At 38.6% G+C, this 27,170-nt stretch overlaps 1 protein-coding gene across 1 annotated transcript; it reads right to left on the reverse strand.

Moving 5' to 3' along the window:
• Window positions 1–20,688: 20,688 nt before the first annotated feature.
• LOC142537678 (uncharacterized) lies at window positions 20,689–26,891 on the reverse strand. The gene is made up of 3 exons (XM_075643173.1): window positions 26,265–26,891; window positions 25,353–26,118; window positions 20,689–20,840 (listed from the first exon to the last, which is right to left on the reverse strand). The coding sequence occupies exons 1-3, from the start codon at window positions 26,889–26,891 to the stop codon at window positions 20,689–20,691; spliced, it is 1,545 nt and encodes a 514-aa protein (XP_075499288.1).
• Window positions 26,892–27,170: the final 279 nt, after the last annotated feature.

Here is a 27,170-nt window from a genome sequence, read left to right on the forward strand (position 1 = left end):
GAAATCAGAAGAGTTATTACAGAATTGGTATATTTCTGACTAGACATGGAGAGTATATTTGGATGAATTTCGTAATAATACCACTATAATACTTTCCAGATTGTGATATGATATGATTGTGATTGACAGATTGTTCAATCTATATCTATTATTTTGTACAAGATGACGTACAAACATGACCAGATGACAAAGATCGATGTCAAAGAAATGGTCAGATTGATCAGAATGTAGAACTAGACTATATCAGATTGTGATTTTGATTGAGTTTGTATTGTGGCAGAACGTACCATGAACTCATTCATATATTATCCACCGACTGACAGATAGCCAGAGTGTACTATCCGGATATTGAGAGATATCCAGGGAGTTGTAGTGCTGGATGATAGCACTAGTTAATATGACATATTGTCATCCTATGAATTATAGTATGATAATTGCCATCAGAAGAGTAATGAGATAGTTGCAGATAAGATATTGTACCGTGAGTACCACAGATTTCTTTCAGATAGGGATGATATCTTTGAGGTATATGAACTTTAATCTAAATTGATCAGAGATATGACAAAATAAATGTAGCTAATTCAGAAGAGAATGAAGATAACTCAGACCAGACAGACTTAATACGCCAACATCGGATGATGACGATTGGTATTTGGGGCTGAAGATTGAATATATCCTTGACTGGGATAAACAGATTTGATAACAGCTGATGAGATTGATTTGTTATGAGCTATTGATTGGTATACACGGATGTTGTATAGCCAGTATTGTGAGATTGATTCTGTCAGAGTTATTTCGAAGGGTATTATGATATTATACTCTTGAATTATTATTCCAATTTAGAATCACAGATCCGTACAAGAAAGATATTTCAGAATGAAGACTATTCTATTATTGAAAATACAGTAAGTGACAGTGCCTCAAAGAGACTACCTGAAAGACAGAACTTGGCATGAGATTAAGATTTCAGAATGGATTCATTGAGATGAGTTTTGATTTAAACCTGTATACATTTCTTCTGATATATCTGAATTGATTACTTGTGATTTCGAGGACGAAATCATTTCTTAGAGGGGGAGAAATGTAAGGCTCGAGATTTATTAATCTTCATTGATGTGATATTCGGAAGATATGAGTATGCATGACATGTAATGAGAAGCACTAAATGAGATTACGAAGTGGTACATGTAATATAAACCGCACCCGCGGTAAGGAAAGGACCGCACCCGCAGTTGAGCTCATGAATTGTGGAAGAATTACAGTAGCATGAGCGCACCCGCGCTACGAACAAGACCGCACCCGCGGTTGATGGACAGAGAGTTGGAGATTAATTACGGAAGTGACACCGCACCCGCGGTGCTAGACAGACCGCGCCCGCGGTTCTGCTACAGTGAGGTCAGCGCACCCGCGTTACAGGACTGAGCGCACCCGCGGTCGATGCTTTCGGAAAAGTTGATGTATATCCTTACACTGAGCGCACCCGCGGTGCGACGTGCAGCTTGAAAAATAAGCCACGTTTCCTGGTGTTGCATGCAGTATATATATAGATATACAATCGATTCATTCTTCACAATTCAAAGAGGAATCAAGAAAAGGCTCCGAGGAAGGATTCCAATTTGTGATTGAAGATTTTGGAGATCCATCCGTCCGATTGTGAATCCGACTTCCGTACTGTGCTCCTATCGACGCAGGCTACAACTGGACGTAAGTTTTGTTACGTTTAGACATGATTTGAATTTATGATATTGTCATAATTGAATATGAATCAGATATGATGTTTCTGCTACAGTAGACATGGTATAAATGAAGTCAGATTGAAGAATAGACTGTTTATGAAATTGTTATGAATTTCAGAGTTGATTTAGTTGAGATTTTATATCAGAGTTGTGTTATTATTCAGATTATGAGTTGTACTGATACTGATTATGAATTCTGGTATTATATCCGTGATGTTGAGATAGACGAGGTTATCGTGACTGTATTGTTATGCCGTCGAAATATATTGATCAGATTCAGTAATGATTTCGATTGTATCGTGATATCATTGATATGAATTAGATTGTACCTTGTTCAGATATGGATTAGATTATATACTGATTTGAGTATTGATCAGAACAGGTCTTGAATTGAGTTATAGACAGATATGGTATTTATATGATCGTCATTATAAGATTTGGATATGGACATATTGGAATACAAGACTTCGTCTTTATCTGACCGAGAAGAGAAAGGTATAAATGGATGTTCATTGGGAGATCGACTTGAGTTAGATTTAACTCGAGTTTCCCTAAATCACATACTTGTATGGTATTGCTTTTATACCTTTGTGTTTTAATGAGTATGATTATTCTATTGAATTAGAAGTAGAAAGCAGAGAGCTATTAAGTAAGAGTCACTGACAGAGTGGTTAGATTTTGATAGACTTGTCACTGACCCATTGCACATTGTCAGAATAGGCTTAGTCTTGTTAGATACGCCAAGGCACTGGACGTTTGGTATATCGTTATGCTTCAGATACAGATAGCATTCTATTCGATATAGATTAGACCAAAGTCCAGAAATAAGAACGTACCGCCAGTGCGACTGGTAGTAGTAGGTGGGGACTTGTTACGTTCTTATTCACCAGGATCCCTAGATTAGAATGAGAGATGAGTCGAGTTTTAGATATTGAGACTAAAATTTGATTTACAGATCCGTATAGATTTATGTTTCGTAGATTACGATTCATGTTTTATGTACAGACTAGTATGGATGCATGTTGTTTGATTAGGCTACATGTGATAAGATATAATTCATGCTTTTATGTTAATTCAGTTAATTGCATGTATACATTATTTATACTGGGATTTATTCTCACCGGAGTATCCGGCTGTTGTCTTGTTTGTATGTGTGCATGACAACAGGTGGGGCAGGATCAGGGTCAAGAGGATGATGAGAGATCGAGATTAGAGTGGTGATTCCGGACTTGGATGTAGACTTCGTTTAATACTGTAAATTAGTAGTTGAACCTTAGACTAGTTTGAATAATTGTTGTACATTATTGTACTTTTATACTGAGATGTATATTAGTTAAATTCCATTACGTTCCGCGCTTATATTTTAAAAAGAAAAAATTTTTAGACCCTGTTTATCTTAATTGATAATTAAATCTCAAAGATGATTAAGAAGATGATTAGCGTCCGGGTCCCCGCATTAGCTCTAAGTTGATTAAAAAAGTAATTCTTTTGCTCCAGAGCCTGACAAATTGTAGAAGCCTTGACTCCCTTCAGAACAACAGTCTCCAGATAAATAAATTTCTTCAGTTTAGACTTCTTATGAAGCTGTTTAGAAAAGACTTCAGTTCTGAACTTCACCCATTCATTGTAGGCTTTGAGCTTGTTCGCTGCAAATTCATTGATCTCGTGCCAAATAAGATCAATTGAGTTTGGATGGCATTGGTTGGCCTGGGCTCTTCTTGGATCTTCCCTTTGCCTTTAAAGTTATTCAGGGCATGAGGATTGCTCAACCTTGTTGTAGTTGCATCAATCTTTTCTCTGATCACTATTCCCTTAGGTCTAGCTGGAGGAAGGGAAGTGTATCCAGAAATAGTGATCAATGGAGCCTTAACTCCAGCAAGCTTCTTCTTGTCACCAAATTCAATGGCTTTCTTTTTTGGTAGAATGGTAGATAGAGGCAACTGATCTTCATTTAAGGGTTCAGTTGGAACAGCTTTAAGTGGAATAGCCTTGATAGGCTGTTGAGCTCCTGACTGCATCAATCTTTCAATTGGAATGGTCTCAACTGCAGCATCAGGCTTTGTCTTCAAGGTTCGTGGCTTCTTGACGACCTTGGGAGATGTAGTCTTTTCTGAGTCTGTTTCACAGACAATCAATTTACGTTTAAGCACGTTCTTCTGAGTCTCCTTCTGTGATTTCTTAACTGATTTCGGAGCTCCTTCCATCCCAATTTCCTTCTTTACTTGAATAAACTTCTCAAGAGTTATGTCCAGTTTCTGCATGGGTGGTTAGAAATTTTTGGCATTGAAGATTTTCAGTTTCGATGATTTCTCAAAATCATTAGTCACCATCCCTTTTACTTTCAGCACATGGCTGAGCTGTACCGCAAAGCCCTTTGACTGGTTGGACGACTGAAACATATTCCTCAGAATGTTGAAAATAATATTCTTCCAGTTCAGTGTTTGTCCAGCCATAATAGCAGTCATGGCCTGAAACTTCTCAAGAGTGAGTGCAGCAAAAGATCCAGCCTTTGCCAAAAGTCCCTTTGCTACTATATCTGCCAGCAGTTGCACCTCTTGCATTAGTTCCTTCTTGGGATCGGAAACATTTATTTTCCGACCATCAGCAGAGAGTAGGGTTTGAATCTCTTTAACATCAGATGCCTTGAATTCAGAAAGGTTAACTAGCCCATTAGTAGGATGTTGGAAAAGGTTACAGAAGAACTCCTCCTCAATGATCAGCACTGACTATTTACAGTAGACGCTATACTGCCTTCTTGAGTTACATAGCCGGTGGCATAGAGTTCCTGAACCTCTTTGACATTGATTTCTTGGGAAGATAATCTCATAAATTTTTTCAATCCGGCTTCTTCCAGTTTGATGAAGATGATCTTCACAGCTTCATCTGCTACTGTCATAACTGATTCAAAATCGATTGTCATAGCGTTCATAACGTGAGCTTGGATTTTATTTGCCATTTGATTGAATATTTTCCTGCGAAAAAAACTTGAATTTGTTTTTGCTCTGTAAATTTGAAGTAAGCGTAAGGAGATGAACTTAAATGGAGCGGGTATAGTACTAATGTAAGCTGCTGTTTAAATTATTGGACATGTGTCAGTCCAGGAAAATTTGAATTGAAAACGTGTGTACGTGTGGTAAAAACGTGTGTATAGAATTCATGGATTATGTGGGTCCACGTTTCCAAATACTATTCATTGAAAGACAGCAATTAATGCTTCAAAAAACTGTCACATCATTTAATATAGAATATTAATTGATTTATTAGTTAACATATTTGAGAAGATCACTTGGGTCAGCAACTTAGTGACCAGTTGAAAACTTAGTCAGTTCAGTTGAAGACCAACTGACTATTGTCTTCTCAGTTAACCTTTTGATTGATATCCCCCCTTAATAAATGCATATAATAAAAATTAAGGGAAAGAAAGACTCAGTCTGAATCAGTGAAGGTCAGATGACTCTTTGTCTTTCTCCTGTCTCTTCAAGTCTTGTCTATAAATAAGATCATTGACAGTTGGTAATGACATCTGAACTCCAATGGATTGTGAAAGCAGCACACATGTCCCTCATCCTTCATGGACGCCTCAAAATATTCAGGGATTCAAAAGTGACGCTGAAGAATGAATCTTTAGAAAGTTTATGTCCGTTTGGACTACTGCTCAGTGCATTCAGTCAATCAATGATGGAGAGTTTCTTGCTTCTACTAAGTAAAAATCACTTGCATGGAAGCTTAGGAGGCGTGCACATGTTGATCATATAACCGAGTTAGTCAAGGATGATGTGTTGATCAATATTATGCTGTTGAAGGAATGGCACTTGCTTCAGAGAATTTAAAATGCCGAAGCCTTCAAGAATTTTAGGAGTCATGACTTGAATAATTGGTTGATGTTATGGCAAGATGCCGTAGGAAGTAGACTGAGTGACGTTGTATGGTATCGATTTTTTTCTCAATAAAATCTTGATTTGTATTACTGTTGTTGTCTTTTTGTCTTTCTGCAAAACATAACTTTCATCAGTTGATAAATAATTAACAAACTGAATACAAGAACTGATAAATGACTAACTGACATCAGTTGACAAAAAGTTAACGAACTGAACATAATAACTGATAAATGACTAACTAGCATCAGTTAATAAGCATTTAAATAATAAATGACAAACTGAATGAATAGAAATTGACAAAGCAGCAATAAAACTGATTAAGATAAATCAATTAAACCAAGTATATTGTGAAAGTGAGAAAACTTAGTCTCTGGCAAAGGTTTGGTGAAGATGTCAGCAGCTTGTTGTTCAGTTGACACATATTCCAGTCTGATAGCTTTCTTCACAGCATGATATCCGATGAAGTGATGCCTGACATCAATGTGCTTGGTCCTTGAGTGAAGAACTGGATTATGAGTTATTGCAATCGTGCTTGTATTGTCAAAATATATGGGAGATTCTTTAGTATCAATTCCATAATCTTTCAGTTGTTGCTGAATCCATAGCAGTTGGGCACATCAGCTTCCAGCAGCAAGGTATTCTGCTTCAGTTGTGGAAGTAGCTATGGATGTTTGCTTCTTGCTAAACCATGAGATCAGTCTGTCTCATAGAAACTAACAAGATCCACTAGTAATTTTACGATCTAGCTTACATCCCGCATAATTTGCATCTGAATATCCAACTAAATTGAAAGAAGAGTCTTTAGTGTACCATAATCCCACATTTTGAGTGCCTTTTAAATATTTTAAAATTCTTTTGGCAACTACAAAATGCGATTGCTTAGGATTTACTTGAAATCTAGCACACATGCAAACATCAAATATAATATCAGGGTGACTAGCAGTTAGGTACAATAATGAACCTATTAAACTTCTGTAGAGTGTCGTCTCAAGTAATATTCCCCCTTGATCATTGTTGTAACACCTCTTACTGGTTTTAATAAAATAACAGCGGAATTTAAAATTTTCTAAAAAGAAAGAAGGATTTAAAATACATGTCAATGTATAATCAAAAGTATATACATGATCAATCAAATGATACAACAAAATACAAAATATCATTTTTGTGATCATGTCAAAAATGTTAGCAAATTAACTTCTTCCTTCCTTCTCTATATGCATATGACTCCGGCCCACAATCAATGTCCCGGCCCGTCGCTCTTATCTGCATCACATGAAATAACTGAAATGAGTATAAAACTCAGCAAGTGGAACTCTTACATAGCAATGGGTACATATATCATACTCTGTAAAACATGACTTTGAAAACATTAAATACCATCAACTCTAGAAACATGAATAACATAGCAAAACATGAACAATAAAATGGTATTTCTCTTTTCTCTGTTGGATTAATATCTATACAGTATCTCTGGCTCTGTACCTATATCCCATCGATATAAATCGATAACTCTGAGGGATATAAGCCTATGGTCGTTGATCAACTAATTGCATGCAATCTCTGACTATGTATCTATCAATCCATAAAACATTTGAACTCTCTCTTGGGCATTTTAACAAACACTTTGCATACTTTATCTCTTGTATTCCCTTTTACACAATTGAGACATTCAATTGCCTCTAATATACGACAAGGTATATCTATACATAATATGAATCAAATGGAAGAGAATAACATGTTAAAACATTGGAACACAATACATATACTATCATGTGAGCACAAGGAATGAAACTCCACTTACAACCAATAGAAACCTTGATTCTATACTCTTGGTTGAATTCCTACAACAATAAACCATGTATTGCACCATTAACATCTCAATAATCACAAACTCATATCAATTAATCCATAAAACAAACACAATCACCAAACCCATGATTTCTCCCAACACCAAAACCAAGAATAAACTATACCAAAAGCTTACCTTAGCTTCCTTGAACCCAAGTAAACCTTGATTTCACTTCAATAATCCAACAAGATGCTTGAATCTAAGAAATAAAAGAAAGGAAATGGAACCCTAACCTTCCCTAGAGCTGAAGAACCGAGAAGTAGGAGAAGAAATGAGGGAAATGGAACAAACTCTTGTATTTAAGCACTTAAATCCAAAAACACGACTTTACTGTTTACGGACCGCGGGTGCGCTAGCCCTTGCACCGCGGGTGCGCTATGCCTTTGGCACCTCATCCAAAAATCTGAAATAGTAGACCGCGGGTGCGCTGCATTTTGGAGTGTGGGTGCACTTTAGTCAGCGCGGGTGCACTACAAATTTGAGTTCGGGTGCACTCTGGTCACCGCGTACTCTGCGCACAGCTTTTCCAAAGATCGCCTCCGAAACGCCTCTTCCCTCAAAATTTGGAAAAATGGTAAACTACAAAGTTGTAGCTCTATGTCTTAGCTTGCATCTCCAATTGGCCTCATGTCATTTGAAAGTTTGAGTAAAAAGTTATGCTAAATCTCCCAACATGTGTCACTAGAGGAACGTCGAAACACACGACACATTTCGGGGCACTTTTGGCTTACCTTCCACAATGTTTAAACAAAACTGAAAATAAGAAAGTTACACCTCTATGTCTTATATAACCACTCCAGTTGGCCTCAACAAATTGGCTCAACATACGAATTATCATGAATTTAATCGTAATGACGCTACAATCAAACTACACAACATCTATCATCAACAATACTATAAATCATAAATCGCCATCCTTAACATCAAAACTATACTTATACTTACCCAAATAGTCAATAATCATACGAAATCTTAAACCGTACCGTACACCAGGCTTGGCTATTACAATCTCCCTCCCTTAAGGGAATTTCGTCCTCGAAATTGACGTCACTACGCAAAAAGCTCGGGATACTTCTCTTTCATCTCATCCTCTGTTTCCCACGTGGCTTCTTCAATCAAATGATTCCTCCAAAAGACTTTAACAATGCCGATCTCTTTGTTTCTCAACACTTTAACTTTGCGATCCAGAATCTGGACTGGAATCTCTTGGTACGTCAAATTCGGCGTCAAATCCAATGGCTCGTGGCGAAGAACATGGGAAGGATTCACAATATACTTCCTTAGCATAGAGACAAGAAAAAAATTATGAACCCAATCAAGATCTGGCGGTAAGGCTAACCTGTAAGCTCGATTCTGTCCAAGATCTCAAATGGGCCAATAAATCTCGGACTCAACTTTCCCTTCTTGCCAAACCGCATCACACCCTTAAGAGGTGCTATCTTCAAGAACACATGGTCGCCCACCTCAAACTGCAACGGCCTACGACGCACATCAGCATAACTCTTCTGTCTCGACTGTGCTATCTTCATCCTCTCTTGAATAATAGCAACAACATCAGCTGTCTGTTGGACCAACTCTGGACCCAAAATCTTCCTCTCACCAATCTCGTCCCAATACAAGGGCGATGTACACTTTCTGCCATAAAGTGCTTCATACGGTGCCATGCCAATCGTCGCTTGGTAGCTATTATTGTGCGTGAACTCAACCAAAGGCAATTTGGAATCCCAACTACCAGAATAATCGATAGTACAAGCTCTGAGCATATCCTCTAAAATCTGAATAACTCTCTCTGATTGACCGTCACTCTGGGGTGATATGCTGTACTAAATGCTAACCGTGAACCCATAGCTCTGTGCAAACTCTTCCAAAACTCTGAAGTAAATCTAGGGTCACGATCAGACACGATCGACACAGGAACACCATGAAGTCTAACAATCTTTGGTATGTACTCTTCGGCATACTGGTTCATAGTATACGTCGTCTTGACTTGAAGAAAATGCGCTGACTTGGTCAACCGATCAACAATAACACAAATAGAGTTAAAACATTTCTGCGTCCTTGGAAGACCAGTCACGAAGTCCATCTTAATATGCTCCCATTTCCATTGAGGAATCGGTAATGACAGCAATGTCCCAGCAGGTCTCTGATGTTCGATTTTCACCTGCTGACAAGTTAGGCACTGAGAAATAAACATGGCAATATCCTTCTTCATACCTGGCCACCAATAGAGTCTACGAAGATCCTGATACATCTTGATGCTGCCTGGATGTATCAAGTATGGCGCGGTATGTGCCTCTGTCAAGACGTCTCGTCGAATATCATCACCAACAGGAATACATATACGGCCTCTAAAATTCACCAAACCATCTCCATTCAATCCAAACTCTGAATTACCTCTCTCCTCTGCTCTGGCTCTCAACTCTGTCAATTGTAAATCATTGACCTGCTCTCTACGGATCCTGTCCGTCAATGTAGCCTGAATGACCAATGCTGAAAAGCGAGCAATGGTCCCCGGAACAACCAAAGCTATCTCTTCTCGCTGCAAATCTAACAACAATGGCTTCTGAATCAAAGAATTCAAAGAAGAACTCGACTTACGGCTCAAAGCATCTGCTACAACATTTGCCTTCCCTGGGTGATAACTAATCGTCACATCATAATCTTTGACAAGCTCTAACCACCGTCTCTGTCTCATATTGAGTTATTTCTGGGAAAACAAATACTTCAAACTCTTGTGGTCCGTGAAAATTTCACACTTTTCACCATATAAGTAATGTCTCCAGATTTTCAAGGCGGAAACCACAGCTGCCAGCTCCAGATCGTGCGTAGGATAACTTTTCTCGTAGTCCTTACGCATCGGTATAAACAACAAAGTCCTCTGAACCACTGGGCAATGCAAGTACCGGAGCTGTCGTCAATCTATCTTTCAACTCTTGAAATTCTCTTTGGCATTCATTGGACCACTCAAACTTCACAGTCTTTCTCGTCATATTGGTTAACGGCAGGGCAATCTTGGAGAAATCTGAAATAAAACGACGATAATAACCCGCCAAACCAAGAAAACTGCGTACCTCTGATACAGTGGTAGGGATAGGCCATTTCTGAATCGCCTCGATTTTCACTGGATCAACCGCTATATCATCCTTCGAGACAACATGGCTTAAGAAAGAAATCTGCTCCAACTAGAACTCACATTTCTTCAACTTAGCATACAGCCTCTTCTCTCTCAACAATTGAAGAACAACTCTGAGGTGCTCTGCATGAAGCTCTCTGGTCTTGGAGTAAATAAATATGTCATCGATGAAAACAATGACAAAGCTATCCAAATACGGCTTGAACACTCGGTTCATAAGATCCATGAAGACTGAAGGAGCATTAGTCAGACCAAAAGACGTCACAAGAAATTCATAATGACCATACCTGGTCCGAAATGCCGTCTTAGGGATATCAGACTCCCTAACTTTCAACTGATAATAGCCAGATCGCAGATCAATCTTCGAAAAAACGGTAGCCCCTTGCATTTGGTCAAAAAGATCATCTATCCGTGGCAACGGATATTTATTCTTGATAGTCACTTTGTTGATTTCTCTATAATCAATGCATAGCCGCAAAGACCCGTCTTTCTTTTTGACGAAAAGAACCGGAGCTCCCCATGGCGAAGAACTCGGCCGTATGAAACCTTTATCCAATAGATCTTGCAACTGTGTCTTCAACTCTTTCATCTCTGTTGGGGACATTCTATACGGAGCCTTAGAAATAGGAACCGTACCTGGAACTAGATCAATCACAAACTCCACATCTCTGTCCGGTGGTAAACCCGGCACATCATCCTCAAAAACATCAGGGAATTCTCTCACCACACCAATATCATCAATATTCAATTTCACAATTCTATCCACATCCACAATCGAAGCCAAAATCCCATCACAACCTCTAAACAACAACTTCTTAGCCTCAAGACATGAAATAAAAGGAAGGACCATCGAAGTACCTGCACTGGAGAGCATACCTTCCCTATTGCCATCATCTGCAAATTTCACCGTCTTAGCAACGCAATCAATCATTGCACGATAGGTTGATAGCCAATCCATGCCAAGTATAATATCAAACGCAACCATAGGGATAATAATCAAATCAGCATAAACCACTCGCTCATCAATTTGAACAGAGCACGCATACACAATAGATGTCGGGCACAACACATCCCCCGAAGGCAATACAACATTAAACTTGAGGGGAATAACAGAAGGAACTATACCCAAAGATCTCAAAAAAAGTTCAGACATAAAAGAATGAGTAGCACCTGTATCAATCAATGTCGTAGCTACTCTGCCTGAAATTAAAATAGTGCTAGAGATCACAGAAGAATCATGGTTTATACCTTCCTTCGTCATGGTGAAGATACGACCCTGCACCTTCTCTTTACTCGAGCCTCTCGGACAATCCTTGGCAATATGGCCTGCAGTGCCACATCTGTAGCAAGTATGAGTACCAAATCTGCACTCTCCCCGATGATGCCTACCGCACTTGGGACACAATGGCTTCTCGGGATCAAATGGAACTGCCGGTGGTTTAGGACTCGGCTCTAACTTGCCTTTCCCTTTGAAACTACCCTTTCCTCTTTGAGCAATGGCCTGCTGCCTCGCTTGTCTCTCCCTAGTAATGTCTTTCTCATCTTGCTCGGCCAACAGAGCCTTAGCCACAATCTCTTTGAATGTCACAGCCTTCGACATGTTAATGTCCCTTCTGATTTCTGCTCTAAGGCCTCTAATGAAATGAGCACCTTTGTCTTTGTCATTGGAAGCAATATACGGGGCAAACAGACAGCCCTCCTCGAATTTCAGAATGTACTCATCAACATTCATACCTCCCTGTCGAAGCTCCAAGAACTCAGTCACCTTCCTAGCTCGAAGTGCGTCTGGGAAGTACTTGTCATAGAAAAGATCAGTGAACTCTGACCACTTCAATGCCGGAACATCCACACTAACCTTGGTAGCATTCCACCAAATGCGTGCAGCCTTACCTAACATGAACATTGCACATCCAACTCTGTCTTTGTCTGCATAGTTGAGATGATCAAAAATACCCTCAAGTGCCTTAATCCACTCTACTGCAACCAACGGATCAGTGTTTCCTGCAAATTCAGGCGGATCCATCCTCTTGAAAGCAGTAAAGATCCCATCAGTACCAACTGCTTGTGCCACTTGGCCTCTCACTTGACCTCTACCTTGGCCTGTACCTTGCAAACGGAGCAACTGTTGGATCTGCTCACTATGGACCTTGGCTTGCTCTTTCAATAACTTGCCAAACTCATCGACAACTCTAGAGAAAGAACTATCCTCACCCTCTGAAGCCTTTCTCTTAGGAGGCATACTCCTACAATGTGCTCACACAATACATATCAATAGATAACAATGAATAGATGTAGAAGAAGACATACCCGGACTGTTGAAAGTAGACGAAGTCATATGCATTGGTCCAAAGAACGGTGCTCTGACACCACTAAATGTAACACCTCTGATCGGTTTTAATAAAATAACAGCGGAATTTAAAATTTTCTAAAAAGAAAGAAGGATTTAAAATACATGTCAATGTATAATCAAAAGTATATACATGATCAATCAAATGATACAACAAAATACAAAATATTATTTTTGTGATCATATCAAAATGCTAGCAAAATAACTTCTTCCTTCCTTCTCTATATGCATATGACTCCGGCCCACAATCAATGTCCCGGCCCGTCGCTCTTATTTGCATCACATGAAATAACTGAAATGAGTATAAAACTCAGCAAGTGGAACTCTTACATACCAGTGGGTACATATATCATACTCTATAAAACATGACTTTGAAAACATTAAATACCATCAACTCTAGAAACATGAATAACATAGCAAAACATGAACAATAAGATGGTATTTCTCTTTTCTCTGTTGGATTGATATCTATACAGTATCTCTGGCTCTGTACCTATATCCCATCGATATAAATCGATAACTCTGAGGGATATAAGCCTAAGGTCGTTGATCAACTAATTGCATGCAATCTCTGACTATGTATCTATCAATCCATAAAACATTTGAACTCTCTCTTGGGCATTTTAACAAACACTTTGCATACTCTATCTCTTGTATTCCCTTTTACACAATTGAGACATTCAATTGCCTCTAATATACAACAAGGTATATCTATACATAATATGAATCAAATGGAAGGGAATAACATGTTAAAACATTGGAACACAATACATATACTATCATGTGAGCACAAGGAATGAAACTCCACTTACAACCAATAGAAACCTTGATTCTATACTCTTGGTTGAATTCCTACAACAATAAACCATGTATTGCACCATTAACATCTCAATAATCATAAAACCATATCAATTAATCCATAAAACCAACACAATCACCAAACCCATGATTTCTCCCAACACCAAAACAAAGAATAAACTATACCAAAAGCTTACCTTAGCTTCCTTGAACCCAAGTAAACCTTGATCTCACTTCAATAATCCAACAAGATGCTTGAATCTAAGAAATAAAAGAAAGAAAATGGAACCCTAACCTTCCCTAGAGCTGAAGAACCGAGAAGTAGGAGAAGAAATGAGGGAAATGGAACAAACTCTTGTATTTAAGCACTTAAATCCAAAAACACGACTTTACTGTTCACGGACTGCGGGTGCGCTAGCCCTTGCACCGTGGGTGCGCTATGCCTTCGGCACCTCATCCAAAAATCTGAAACAGTAGACCGCGGGTGCGCTGCATTTTGGAGTGCGGGTGCACTCTAGTCTGGTCACCGCGTACTCTGCGCACAACTTCTCCAAAGATCGCCTCCGAAACGCCTCTGTCCTTCAAAATTTGGAAAATTTGTAAACTACAAAGTTGTAGCTCTATGTCTTAGCTTGCATCTACAATTAGCCTCATGTCATTTGAAGGTCTGAGTAAAATGTTATGCTAAATCTCCCAACATGTGTCACTGGAGGAACGTCGAAACACACGACACACTTCGGGGCACTTTTGGCTTACCTTCCACAATGATTTAAACAAAACTCAAAATAACAAAGTTACACCTCTATGTCTTATATAACCACTCCAATTAGCCTCATACCAATTGGCTAAACATACGAATTATCATGAATTTAATCGTAATGATGCTACAATCAAACTACACAACATCTATCATCAACAATACTATAAATCGTAAATCGCCATCCTTAACATCAAAACTATACTTAAACTTACCCAAATAGTCAATAATCATACGAAATCTTAAACCGTACCGTACACCAGCCTTGGCTATTACAATTGTCCAGTTTGACTGATGAACTCATGGAAGTGCTTGCAGCTGAACATGTTTCCGTGCCAAATTTCTTGAAAAATTCCTTCGTGTATTTGGTTTGACTGATAAAAATACCAGTGTCCAGTTGCTTCACTTGCAGCCCGAGAAAGAATTTCAGTTCACTTATCATGATCATCTCGAATTTGTCCTGTATTAACTTATCAAATTTCTCACATAATTTGGGGTTAGTTGTCCCAAATATAATATCATCAACATAAATTTGCACGAGTAAAATGTGATCATTCTTAGAAAATTTGAACAAGGTCTTGTCAACTGATCCAACAGTAAAATCCGGATTAGTTAAGAATTTTCAAAGTTTCTCATACCAAGCTCTTGGAGCTTGTTTAAGACCAAATAAATCTTTGTTAAAATAATAGACATAATCATGAAAAGAGTGATTGATAAAACCTGGAGTTTGTTCAACATAAACTTCTTCTTGACACTGACCCTTCATAAATGCACTTTTTACATCCATTTGATAGACTTTTAAATTCTTGAATGGTGCATAGGCAAGGAACATTCTGATTGCTTCCAGTCTTGCAACGGGTGCAAACGTTTCATCATAGTCAATTTTTTCTTCCTGCCTATATCCTTGAGCTACAAGTCTTGCTTTGTTGCGTGCAACTGAACCATCTTCGTTCAGTTTATTTCTGAATACCCATTTTGTACCTATAATTGTTTTGCAAACTGGTCTTGGAACTAAGTTCCAGACATTGTTATGGGCAAACTAATTTAGTTCCTCTTGCATAGTATTTATCCAATTAGGATCAGCAAGAGCTTCATCAGTTTTCTTTGGTTCCGGTTGTGAGACAAAAGTAGAATGAATAAACAAATTAAGCATTTTATTTCTTGTTCTTACTGGGTCAGATGGATTACCTATCACCAATTCTGGAGGATGTGATTTCTTCAATCTAAGCTCATTATTTGTTGCTTCCATATCAGCAACTGTTTCTGTTGGAAACTGAATTTTTTCAGTTTCAGTTGGAGCTGTATCAGTTGGTAACTGAATATCATTTGTTTGTTCCAACAATTGATTATGAGCAGCAGGTTCGTGTTCAACTGATTGATCAAGTATTTCTAGTTCAGGTGTTTAAAGGATATTTCTATTGATATGATTTTCCTCTTCATTTTCATCCTACAAACTGATCTCTGTAAATCGATCAACTAGCTCAACTGGATCAGTTGGCTTATCAGTTAGTACAGTTTCATAAAAAACAACATGAATAGATTATTCAACATTTAAAGAACTTTGAATGAAAACTCTATATGCTTTGCTAACTGAAGAATATCAAAGAAATATTTCCTCTGTAGATTTAGCATCAAAGGCTTTTAAATGATTTTTGCTATTATCAAGAATAAAACATCTGAATCCAAATATCTTGAAATAATAAACCACACTTTTTCTTCCATGCCAGATTTCATATGGTTTTTTCACATGATTCTTGTTAATCATTGATCTGTTATGAGTAAACATGCAGTGTTTACTGCTTCAGCACAAAACCTTTGAGAAATACCAGAATCAGCAAGCATTGTTCTAGCAGTTTCTTTTATGGTCCTATTTCTTCTCTCAGCTACACCATTTTGCTGAGGTGTTCTAGCTGCTAAGAGCTCATGTTTGATTCCAGTATTTTCTAAAAAAGTAGAAAGATTTTGATTGATGAATTCAGTGCCTCTGTCAAACCTTATTCGATCAATCCCAACTGATTTTTCATTTAAAAGTCTTTTGAAGAGTTTAATTAGTTGTGCAGTAGTTTGGTCTTTTGATTTGAGAAAAATTACCCAAGTAAATTTGAAAAGTCATCCACAACTACTAAGGTGTATTTTATTCCCCCTAAAATCATGACTGGTATAGGACAAAAAAGATCCATATGTAACAGTTCTAAGCATCGGGAAGATTATTTACAACCTCTGTTTTTTAATGAAGATCTTTTGAAAAATCTATTTTGGGCAAACCAGTTACAAGATCACGGTTACTCAGATAGGCAATATATTAAAGTTTAAGTGGTTCAACCTCTTATACAACAACTAGTTTTTAGAAGATTTAAAAGCAATGAAACAAACTGGTGCATAAGGTTGTTCAGTCCAACTTACTTTGTAAGTATTTCCACAACGATTTCCAGTTAGGATAACCACATCAGTTGAGTCTCTAACTGTAATGCCCGAGAATTTTATGATTGTAATTTAAATGATTTATTGATAATTGATGTGATTTTAGACGGAAAGGAATGGACCGGGGAGGACAGAAAGAGGACTCGAATTATGTGCGAAGAATGATCCTCGCGCATATGCGCGACCCAGCCAGGCGCAAATGCGCGAGGTAGGTAGAGAACCTCGTGCATATGCGTGACCAGGACCCGCGCATATGCGCGAGTATGGCAGAGAACCTCGCGCATATGCACCGGGAGAGGGCGCGCATATGCGCGAGCTGCCGAGAAGACACGCGTCGAGACAGAATGTCTCACGGATATGCGTGGAGGAAGGTCGCGCATATGCGCGAGACGTGCAGAAAAAGAGATAAGCCACATGGCCTTTCCATGCATACTATATATATCAATGTATTCATTGCCTTCAGATGAAAAAAGAGAAACCGAAAAAGCTCCTGAGAGTTCAAGTTTTCATTTTAGGAATTTGAATCCTACGCAAAATCCAACCATCTGAATTTCAATCCGACTTCAGTACCGTGTTTCTATCGATGAGAGCTTCAATTGGACGTAATTTTTATTATGTTTTTGATATGATTCGAAAATGTGATATTGAAGGAATCAGATATGATTCATATATGGTGTTCTTGCGATAGTAGTCATCATATAATCAAAACCGGATCGAAGAACGATCCGTATGGAATTGTTATGATTTTCAGAATTGATTTGATTGAGATTATATAGATTTGGTATCAGATTATGTTTGTTGATTGATTATGAGTTATTGGGATTGGTATATACCGATTTTGTATTACCGGTATTTCAAGATTGTGATGTTATGCCGTAGAAACAGAATTAGACTGAGTTCTGATTATACCGGGTATTGATTGGGGTATATGTTGATATTGTATTCCTCGATTATGTTATGCCCGATTAATATTGAAGATTTGAAAGATAGATCAGAGTCATACCCCAACAAAAGAAAGGTATAAATCAATGTCAAACCGGAGAGATACGACTCGAGTTTGATTTGACTTGAGTTTATCAAAATCACATACTTTAATTTATTGCATTTATATTTGCAATTCATGAGATTGATATGCTTAGTCTATTGATTTATAGCGAAGCATGTGTCGAGTCATGGGCGGATGTGCCTAGTCATTGGCGGAGGTGCCAAGTCTTTGGCGGATGTGCCAAGACACTGGATGTTTTGTTTATATCGATGTTGCGTAGGAGCGGACTGACTTCTATTGCAGAGATTCGATATAGTATGCCAATGTCCAGGAACCGGGATCCCTAGATTAGAGATTAGTCGAGTCTGAGATGACGAGTCCATAGTTTATTTACAGCTTTATATCGATTCATGTCTTTCAGATTTGATACTTGTTATTGATATCTGTTTCATGCTTTTATATCTGTTTATATGATTGCATGTATACGTTGTTAATACTGGGATGTATTTTTCACCAGAGTTTTCCGGCTGTTGTTGTGTTTGTATGTGTGCATGACAACAAGTGGGATAGGATCAGGGTCACGAAAGGAATAAGAGATTCAAGATTAGCGTGGAGATCCGGACTTAGAAGTAGATCTATTTCATCACCTGACATGTACTGAATGAACAGTAGTTTGTTATGAATTACTTTTGTACAAGACTTGTACTTTAGATCTGGATATTGATCGTTGCGCACTCTTGTATTTTAAAAAAAAAATTTAGACGCAGATTAATTAGTTGATCCTAATATTGATTAAGAAGACGAATTAGGTTCGGGTCCCCACACTAACTGAACAAGTGTGTATGTCAAACTGAACTGAGAAATTATTGTTGCATAATTGACTGATGCTGATCAACTTATACTTCAAATTTTCAACTGAAAAAACATCTTTAATTGTAAAGTTACCACATATAAGCTTACCATTTCCCACAGTTTTACCTTTGGAGTTGTCTCCATAACTGATGTTTGGTCCAGTATATTTGATCAGTTGAGATAGCAAATTTGCATCTCATGTCATATGTCGCGGACAACCACTGTCTAGATACCAATTTGATTCTTTGTTTGTACCTGTTATTTGCAATCACACACAGTATATATAATTTTGGTACCCATATTCATTTGGGTCCTAAAATGATTAGTCCTTTAGGAATCTAGACTTGAATCAGTCTAACTGATTTCCCAGTCACCGTGTTCCAAATGGTTTTTCTCTAATTCTTGGCAATATGTGTGTGATGTGAGGATGAAACAGTATGATTTATATCCTTTTTCAACTGACTATTCTTTTGATATCATTTCTGAACTGCCTTACAGAACTGAATCGTTTAGGTAACCAATTTCTTGAATCAGTTGATTCTCTGAGCTATATCCAATTCCTTACAGGTTTGCCTTTTTTCTTACTTTCAGTCAATTGAACAGCTGGTCTACTAGGTTCTGAGAATTCATTTACCATAGCCGATTTTCCAACGGTAATGTACTTTCCTTTTTTTTATTAAACTTTGGTTGAGCATCACTTGCAGAGTTTTCATCATGATTGTTAAAGCCTAAACCAGTTTTATAATCATCTGATTTTTGTGAATTCTTCATTACATTCAATGCAACTGAAGACTTGTTCCAAGCTTGAATCAGTTCAGTATGTTTTGAAATTTCTGTTTTTAACAAACATATCAAAGCTTGATTTTCAATCATTTCAGATTTTTTCTGTGCAATCTCCTTTTTTAGACTCAACAGTTCAACTGACTCATCAGTTTCTGTTTTGTTGTCATTGGGATCAGCTTGCTCAGTTCTAACCTTCTGAAATGATCAAGCAAGTTTGTGATACTAATTTACCATGTCAAGCAATGTGGTAATGAGTTCCTCACGAGTGAAATCAGTAGAGCTGAAGTCAAATACCTGTTCACTTGCTGACTCCAGTTCGGCATCATCTGTGATTAAGCACTTGACTTCCTCTTCATCATCAGTTGAACTGATTGGACTTTCTTGTTCTGACTCGTCACTGTCAGTTTTAGCCCACTTAGATTTGCTCTCTTCAACCAAAAGTACTTCATGTTTCTTTTTGAAAAAATTCTTGTCATCCTTGGTCCTTCTTCTGTGCTCATAGGGCTTCTTTCCCTTTTCAGTTGATACTTGACTGTCCTTCTTTGGCTTTGGACAGTCTGCTATGAAATGACCAGATTTTCCACAATTATAGCAAACATAGGAATCTTCTTTGGATTGGTTTTTCTGATATTTCCTCTGGAAGTTTCCTTGATTCCTGCTCATAAACCTTCCAAACATCTTGACAAACAATGACATAGCATCATTGCTCAGTTGATCAGTAGATTTGTCAACTATACCAGTTGATTCCAGTCTGACAGCAGTTAAAGCAGTTGTGGCAGCAGGTGTAGAGGGTTCTCCTTCTCTGGTTTGTAGTTCAAACTTGTAAGCCTTTTGATCAGCAAACAAGTCATGAAGTTCGACCTTGTTAAGGTCCTTTGACTCTCTCATTGCCATGGACTTGACATCCCATTTTTTGGGAAGACCTCTGACTATCTTCAGTTCCACTTCTTTGTTCGAATACACATTTCCAAGTGCATTCAGCTCATTGATAATACCACTGATTCTCTCATCATATTCTTGCATGGAATCTCCAGCCTTCATTTTGATGTTATTAAATTTTTGAACAACAACTGATAGCTTGTTTTATTTTGTTTGCTCGTTTCTTTCACACAGATGGATTAGTTTGTCCCATATCTCTTTGCCAGTTTTTCACATCTTGATTTTGCTGAAAGTGACTTTATCCAGCGTTTTGTTTAAGTTATCTCTAGCCACATTGTCTAGGTTGGTTTTCTTTTTGTCCTCAGTTGTCCATTCCTCTCTGGGCTTTTCTATTCGATGAGATGCCCTGTCAGTAATGGCAACTGCAGCATTTGTTTTTAGAATCTTCATGGGACCATCAGTGATGACATACCACATGTCGTCATCTTGTGCAGCTAAATGAGCCTGCATTCTGATTTTACAATCGTCAAAATATTCTTTGGTAAACATCGGTATTTTGTTGAATGAAGACATGTTGATAAGTTTTGTGAAAAAGAGTATTCTGACACAAGATTCAACTGCTCTGATACCACTTGATATGATCGGTTGATAGGTTGAAATATGTTTAAAAGGGGGGTTGAATAAACACTCACGATTGTTATATTATTTTCGAATGAAGTGTCATTTCTGTGACAAACTGAAACTAGGAATTTTGTCAGTCAACGACAATCAGTTTAATTGATAATAGTTGCGGAAATAAACTGACTAAAAGATAGAAAAAAATAACTGAAGTAAAGACACGAAGATTTATGGATTTTCGGAGAATGAAATAACTCCTACGTCACCCCTTCTATCACAAGGATATGATATGCACTAAAAGACTTTGATCGATACAAAACTTGTATAGACCCACTTAAGTTTGGACTTAACACTGCCAAAACTGAACTAATAGTTTTCTAAATATCTCACAGTTCTCGACTGAACTTAGCACAACTGATCTAGATAAGATCAAAATAAACAATACAACGATTTGTGCTTGTAATCTCAAAAGGTAGCCTCAAATGCTACGAATAAATCAGATAAGTTTAAGCTTTTGCTTCTTGAGTGAGAGCTATAAATTCAGCAGGGTAACAGCAAGCTTGTAAACAGATAGATCGATTAGTTCATTGCTCAACTGCTCTTTTCACCTATTTATAGGCTTCTGTTCAACAATAACATTAAATATATGATACGAATCCTCGTACGAATTAAAAGCAAACACGATTAATTAGAATCGCGCCCTAAATTCAATAACGAACAAGGATCGATTATGTTGTCTCGATCTTTTGAAACAAGTAACGATTTGTGATATTCATGTGAGGCCCAGGGCCGAAGAGGGCGGGGGGTGATCGCCGGTGCCATCAGTTGCACGGACAATGAGCGGCTCCTGGCAGGCTTCTAGGTGGAGGGAACATAAATTAACCGACCAACACGGAAATGAGAGGGATTACAAGACTGTTCAATGTAACGGACTTTATAGTTGAAGAGGGCTTAAAAGATTTGATTGGTACTACTAATATCACGAAGGTGCATCTTCTTTTCGGTAGCTCATCACATAAGAACTCCAAAGTAAAGCGTGCTTGACTTGGGGCTATTTTGGGATGGGTGACCTCCTGGGAAGTTTCCCAGGTTGCGTGTGAGTGAGTACATTAGCACGCTGGAAAGACTCGTCTTGATACAGTGAGGAAAGTCGTCGAACCTAGGGCGTTACAGTTGGTATCAGAGCCGACCTCTCTTAGTACGGTGTGGTTCAGGGACGAACCAAGCGGAAGCTGGTGGGCATGTGAGGCCCGGGACCGAATAGGGCGGGGGGTGATCGCCGGTGCCATCAGTTGCACTGACAATGAGCGGCTCCTGGCAGGCTTCTAGGTGGAGGGAACATGAATTAACCGACTGACACGGGAATGAGAGGGATTACGAGACTGTTCAATGTAATGGACTTTACAGTTGAAGAGGGTTTAAAAGATTTGATTGGTACTACTCATATCACGAAGGTGCATCTTCTTTTCGGTGGCTCATCACATAAGAACTCCAAAGTTAAGCGTGCTTGACTTGGGCAATTTTGGGATGGGTGACCTCCTGGGAAGTTTTCCAGGGTGCGTGTGAGTGAGGACATAAGCACGCTGGAAAGACTCGTCTTGATACAGTGAGGACAGTCGTTGAATCTGGGGCGTTACAATTCACCTCTAAGCGATTAACACTTAGCAACAAATATCAACGATAATAACAATCGAATTTCATACGAACCTTCAAAGAACTTTTTTTGACAATCCGTGCGAAAAAAATTGACAAACGCCACAAAGATGCAATCTTTGATAAGTTTGATTTTGTAAAGTACAAAGCTAAAATAGCCTTGAATATTGAGAGAAACCTCAAGAAAATTCTTATATCTCTGAAATATGTCGTTCATGATCTGATACAATGCAATATAATCAATAAAACATGAAAAAGTAGTGTAAAAAGTCATAACAACAGTTGTCTAGCAAGTTTGACACGGCAGTGCGTGCTGTGGCACGACTTCTCGTGCGATGGCGCGCGGCATTCTGCCTTGCACCAGCCCGGGGCGCGCGGCAGCGCCTATTCACGCGCGATGGTACGCGTGGAGCGCGCCTAGTGCTCGTTCATGCGCGCGGCCGCACCGCTTCCGGCCCGGGTGCGCGCGTGCTACTGTCCTTATGGTTATTTAGCACTTGAACTACATTCCAAAAACTTCCATCATTGTGTCCATGTTCCTCAAGCTCCTCTAATTTAGACACCCAATTTGGATGACTTCCTTGGTAGCTCACCATGAATCCTTGAAGTGCTTCTTTAAACTTCTTGCTACGCCCCCTCGTTATAGGTCCTTCGGGCAACTCCAACGACTCCCATGCCTTCTTTGGTGCTTGGCCAACCACGTTTGCATCATCCTCCCTTCTTGAAAATGATTTGTCCTCAAATCTTGATAATCTCCTACATCAAACAACGAAAGATCACTAACATTAAAAGTGAAACTGACACATTGCACTCACCTGGTAAATCTAGTTAGGCATTGTCGTTAATCCTTTCAGGCACTTGAAATGGTCCATCATCCCTAGGTAAGAGCTTCGAACGTCGCTTCTCTGGAAATCATTCCTTCCTTAAGTGCAACCACACCCAATCTCCCTTTTCAAAAACCATCTTCTTCTTCTCCTTGTTGGCTTGCTTCGTGTATTGTAAGTTTTTCTTCTCGATGTTAGCCTTGATCTTCTCATACAAACTCCTAACAAATTCAGCCTTCTTCTTGCCATCCATGTTTAACCTTTCACTCACAGGCAAAGATATCAAATCCAAAGGAGTTAAAGGATTAAAACCATAAACAATCTCAAATGGTGAATAATTCGTAGTAGAATGCATGCTACGATTATAAGCAAACTCAACAAATGACAACCAATCTTCCCAATTTTTCAAGTTCTTTTTAAGTATAGAACGCAAAAGTGTTCCTAGAGTCCTATTAACAATTTCAGTTTGTCCAACCGTTTGAGGATGACATGTATTAGAAAACAACAATTTTGTGCCAAGTTTAGCAAACAAAGTTTTCCAAAAGTAACTCAAAAATTTAACATCACGGTCAGATACAATAGTCCTAGGCAAACCATGCAACCTAACGATTTCCTTAAAGAACAAATCCGCAATGTTTGATGCATCATCGGTTTTATGACAAGCAATAAAATGTGCCATCTTAGAGAATCTATCAACAACAACAAATATTGAATCCATCCCCTTCTTAGTCCTAGGCAACCCCAAAACAAAGTCCATAGAAATATCAACCCAAGGTTCACTAGGAACAGGAAGTGGTGTATACAATCCATATGGTTGTGTTCTCGACTTATCTTGTCTAAAAGTTATGTACCTTTCACAAACACGTTCAACATTACGTTTAATATGTGGCCAATAAAATGTTCATGCAAAGAACTCAAAGTTTTAGCCACACCAAAGTGCCCCATCAAACCACCTCCATGTGCTTCCCTCACACGTAATTCACGAATTGATGACTTAGGAATGCACAATCTATCTTCTCTAAATAAAAACCCATTATGCAAATAAAATTTATCATTTGGACTATGCATGCATTTTTCAAATATCTCCTTAAGATCCTCATCCAACAAATACAACTCTTTCACATGCTCAAACCCCAAAATTTTGGACTCCCAAGATAGAGATTAGTACGTACCTCCGTGATAGTGCGTCGGCCACTACATTTTCCTTATCTTGTTTGTACTTGATTATGTAGGAGAATGTTCCTATGAACGCCACCCACTTGGCATGCCGCTTGTTCAGTTTCTGTTGTCCCCTAAGGTGCTTTAGAGACTCATGATCCGTATGGATCACAAACTACTTAGGCCTCAAGTAGTGTTGCTGCATCTCCAAAGTCCTCACAAGCGTGTACATCTCCTTGTCATATGTTGGATAGTTCAGCGCTGCTCCCTTGAGTTTCTCACTAAAGTACGCAACTAGTCGTCCTCCTTGCATCAAAACCCCACCAATACCTACATCTGAAGCATCACATTCAATTTCAAAAGTATTAGAAAAATCAGGCTAAACCAGTAAAGGAGCATTGATTAATTTTTGTTAAATAATATTAAAAGACTTCTCTTGCTCCTCACCCCAATGGAATGGAACATTTTTTTTAATCACCGCCGTCATCGGTGCTGCCAGTGTGCGGAAATCCTTTACAAACCTCCTATAGAAGCCTGCAAGACTATGAAAACTTCAGACATGACCAACAGTAGCAGGAGTTGGCCAATCACCAATAGCACTTATCTTATCTTCATCCACTTGTATTCCATGTGAGCTTACCACAAAACCAAGAAAGACTAGATTGCTTGTACAAAAATCACATTTCTTTAAGTTAGCATACAAATTTTCAGCCCTTAGTGTGATTAGCACAAGTCTCAAGTGGTTAACATGCTCATCCAAGTTTTTGCTATACACTAGGATATCATCAAAATAAACCACAACAAACTTTCCTATGTGTGCATACAAAACATGATTCATTAACCTCATAAAGGTGTTAGGAGCATTAGTTAAGCCAAATGGCATGACCATCCACTCATATAACCAGTATTTTGTTTTAAAAGCAGTTTTCCACTCATAACCTTCTCTCATTCTAATTTGGTGATAACCACTCTTCAAATCAATTTTGCTAATGATACAAGCACCATGCAATTCATCTAATCTAGGTATGGGATGCTTATACTTAATGGTTATGTTATTGATTGCTCTACAATCTATACACATACGCCATGAGCCATCTTTCTTAGGAACTAATAAAACAGGTACAACACAGGGTGACATGGACTCACGCACAAAATCCCTATCTAACAACTGACTTACCTGCCGCTGAAGTTCCTTAGTCTCCTCCGGATTGCTCCTATAGGCTGGACGATTTGGCAATGCACTCCCAGGCACGAAAACGATTTGGTGCTCGATTCCCCTCAATGGTGGTAAGCCTTGAGGTAACTCTTCCGGAAACACATCTTCAAATTCCTGCAAAAGTGAAACAACAATGCTCGGAAGGGACCCGGCTATGTCACTTGTGTTAAGGAGAATCTCCTTGTAAAGATTCAACACAAGTGGTTCATGTGTGTGCATTAAATGTTTCATCTCATCTTATTGGGCCATATATGTTTTCTTTTTGGCCTCTTTCCTCTCAATTTATTTCCTCTCTTTTTTGTTTTGTATGGCTATCTCACCTTTTTTATCTCTCTTTCTTTCAGCCATCTCATCTTTTTTTTCAAGGGCCATCTCACTTTTGTTTTCACTCTTTTTTTCGGCCTCTTCTCTCTTCTTTTTTTCAATCGATCCTCCAACACTTGTTTTGGGGACAAAGGAAGTAAAACAATAGTTTCTTTCTTGAGTACAAAAGAATATCTATTCCTAAAGCCATCATGTGTAACTTGTCTATCATACTGACATGGTCTCCCTAGCAAAATATGACAAGCATGCATTGGTACCACATCACACAACACCTCATTAACATATTTCCCAATCGAAAATGCCACCAAGACTTGTTTGTTTACTTTCACTTCAGTACAGTCATTCAACCACGGTAGCCTATATGGTTGAGGATGCTTTAACGTAGGTATACCCAACTTTTCTACCATCTCAATACTAGCCACATTGGTGCAACTTCCTCCATCTTTAATAATGTTGCAAACCTTGCCACTGACAAAACATCTAGTATGGAACAAGTTTTCTCGCTGGTTAGTCTCCTCTTCCTTGACTTGGGCACTCATGATACGCCTAGTCACTAAAGCCTCACCCACAACTATCTCATATCCCTCGTCAGGATCCTCTAACGTAGACATCTCATCTTCATCCTCTCTCTCATCTCTCTCACTATGAGATTCATACTCTCCATAAGTATTCAACACCATCACCCTTTTATTGGGACATTGGCTAGCAATATGTCCAACTCCTTGACACCTAAAACATTTGATATCTCTAGAACGATTAATAGGAATTTCGAATTTACCTTGCACTCCATGCTTAGGCGCCTCCTGTTTAATGTCAACTTTGGTCTTGGCCACAACCTTCCTTACCTTCTTCACGTTTAAAAATGTTGGAACGCCAAGGTGTTGATGCTTTCCCCACTTGATTGGTGCGACCAACTTCTCTCCTATTGAGTTTTTGCTCCACTTTTATCGTCATCTACA

This window comes from Primulina tabacum, chromosome 2 (assembly GCF_025594145.1).
Source record: "Primulina tabacum isolate GXHZ01 chromosome 2, ASM2559414v2, whole genome shotgun sequence".
NCBI lineage: Eukaryota > Viridiplantae > Streptophyta > Magnoliopsida > Lamiales > Gesneriaceae > Primulina > Primulina tabacum.

Excerpts from the sequence above, each read along its gene's own strand:
- LOC142537678 (XM_075643173.1), bottom strand. The coding sequence starts at position 26,891 with ATGGTGTTGAATACTTATGGAGAGTATGAATCTCATAGTGAGAGAGAT. Across the intron at positions 26,119-26,264 it reads AAAAAAGAGTGAAAACAAAA|ATGAAACATTTAATGCACAC; the intron begins GTGAGATGGCCC and ends CAATAAGATGAG. Across the intron at positions 20,841-25,352 it reads GTATGCTAACTTAAAGAAAT|TTGCCATTACTGACAGGGCA; the intron begins GTGATTTTTGTA and ends CAAATGCTGCAG.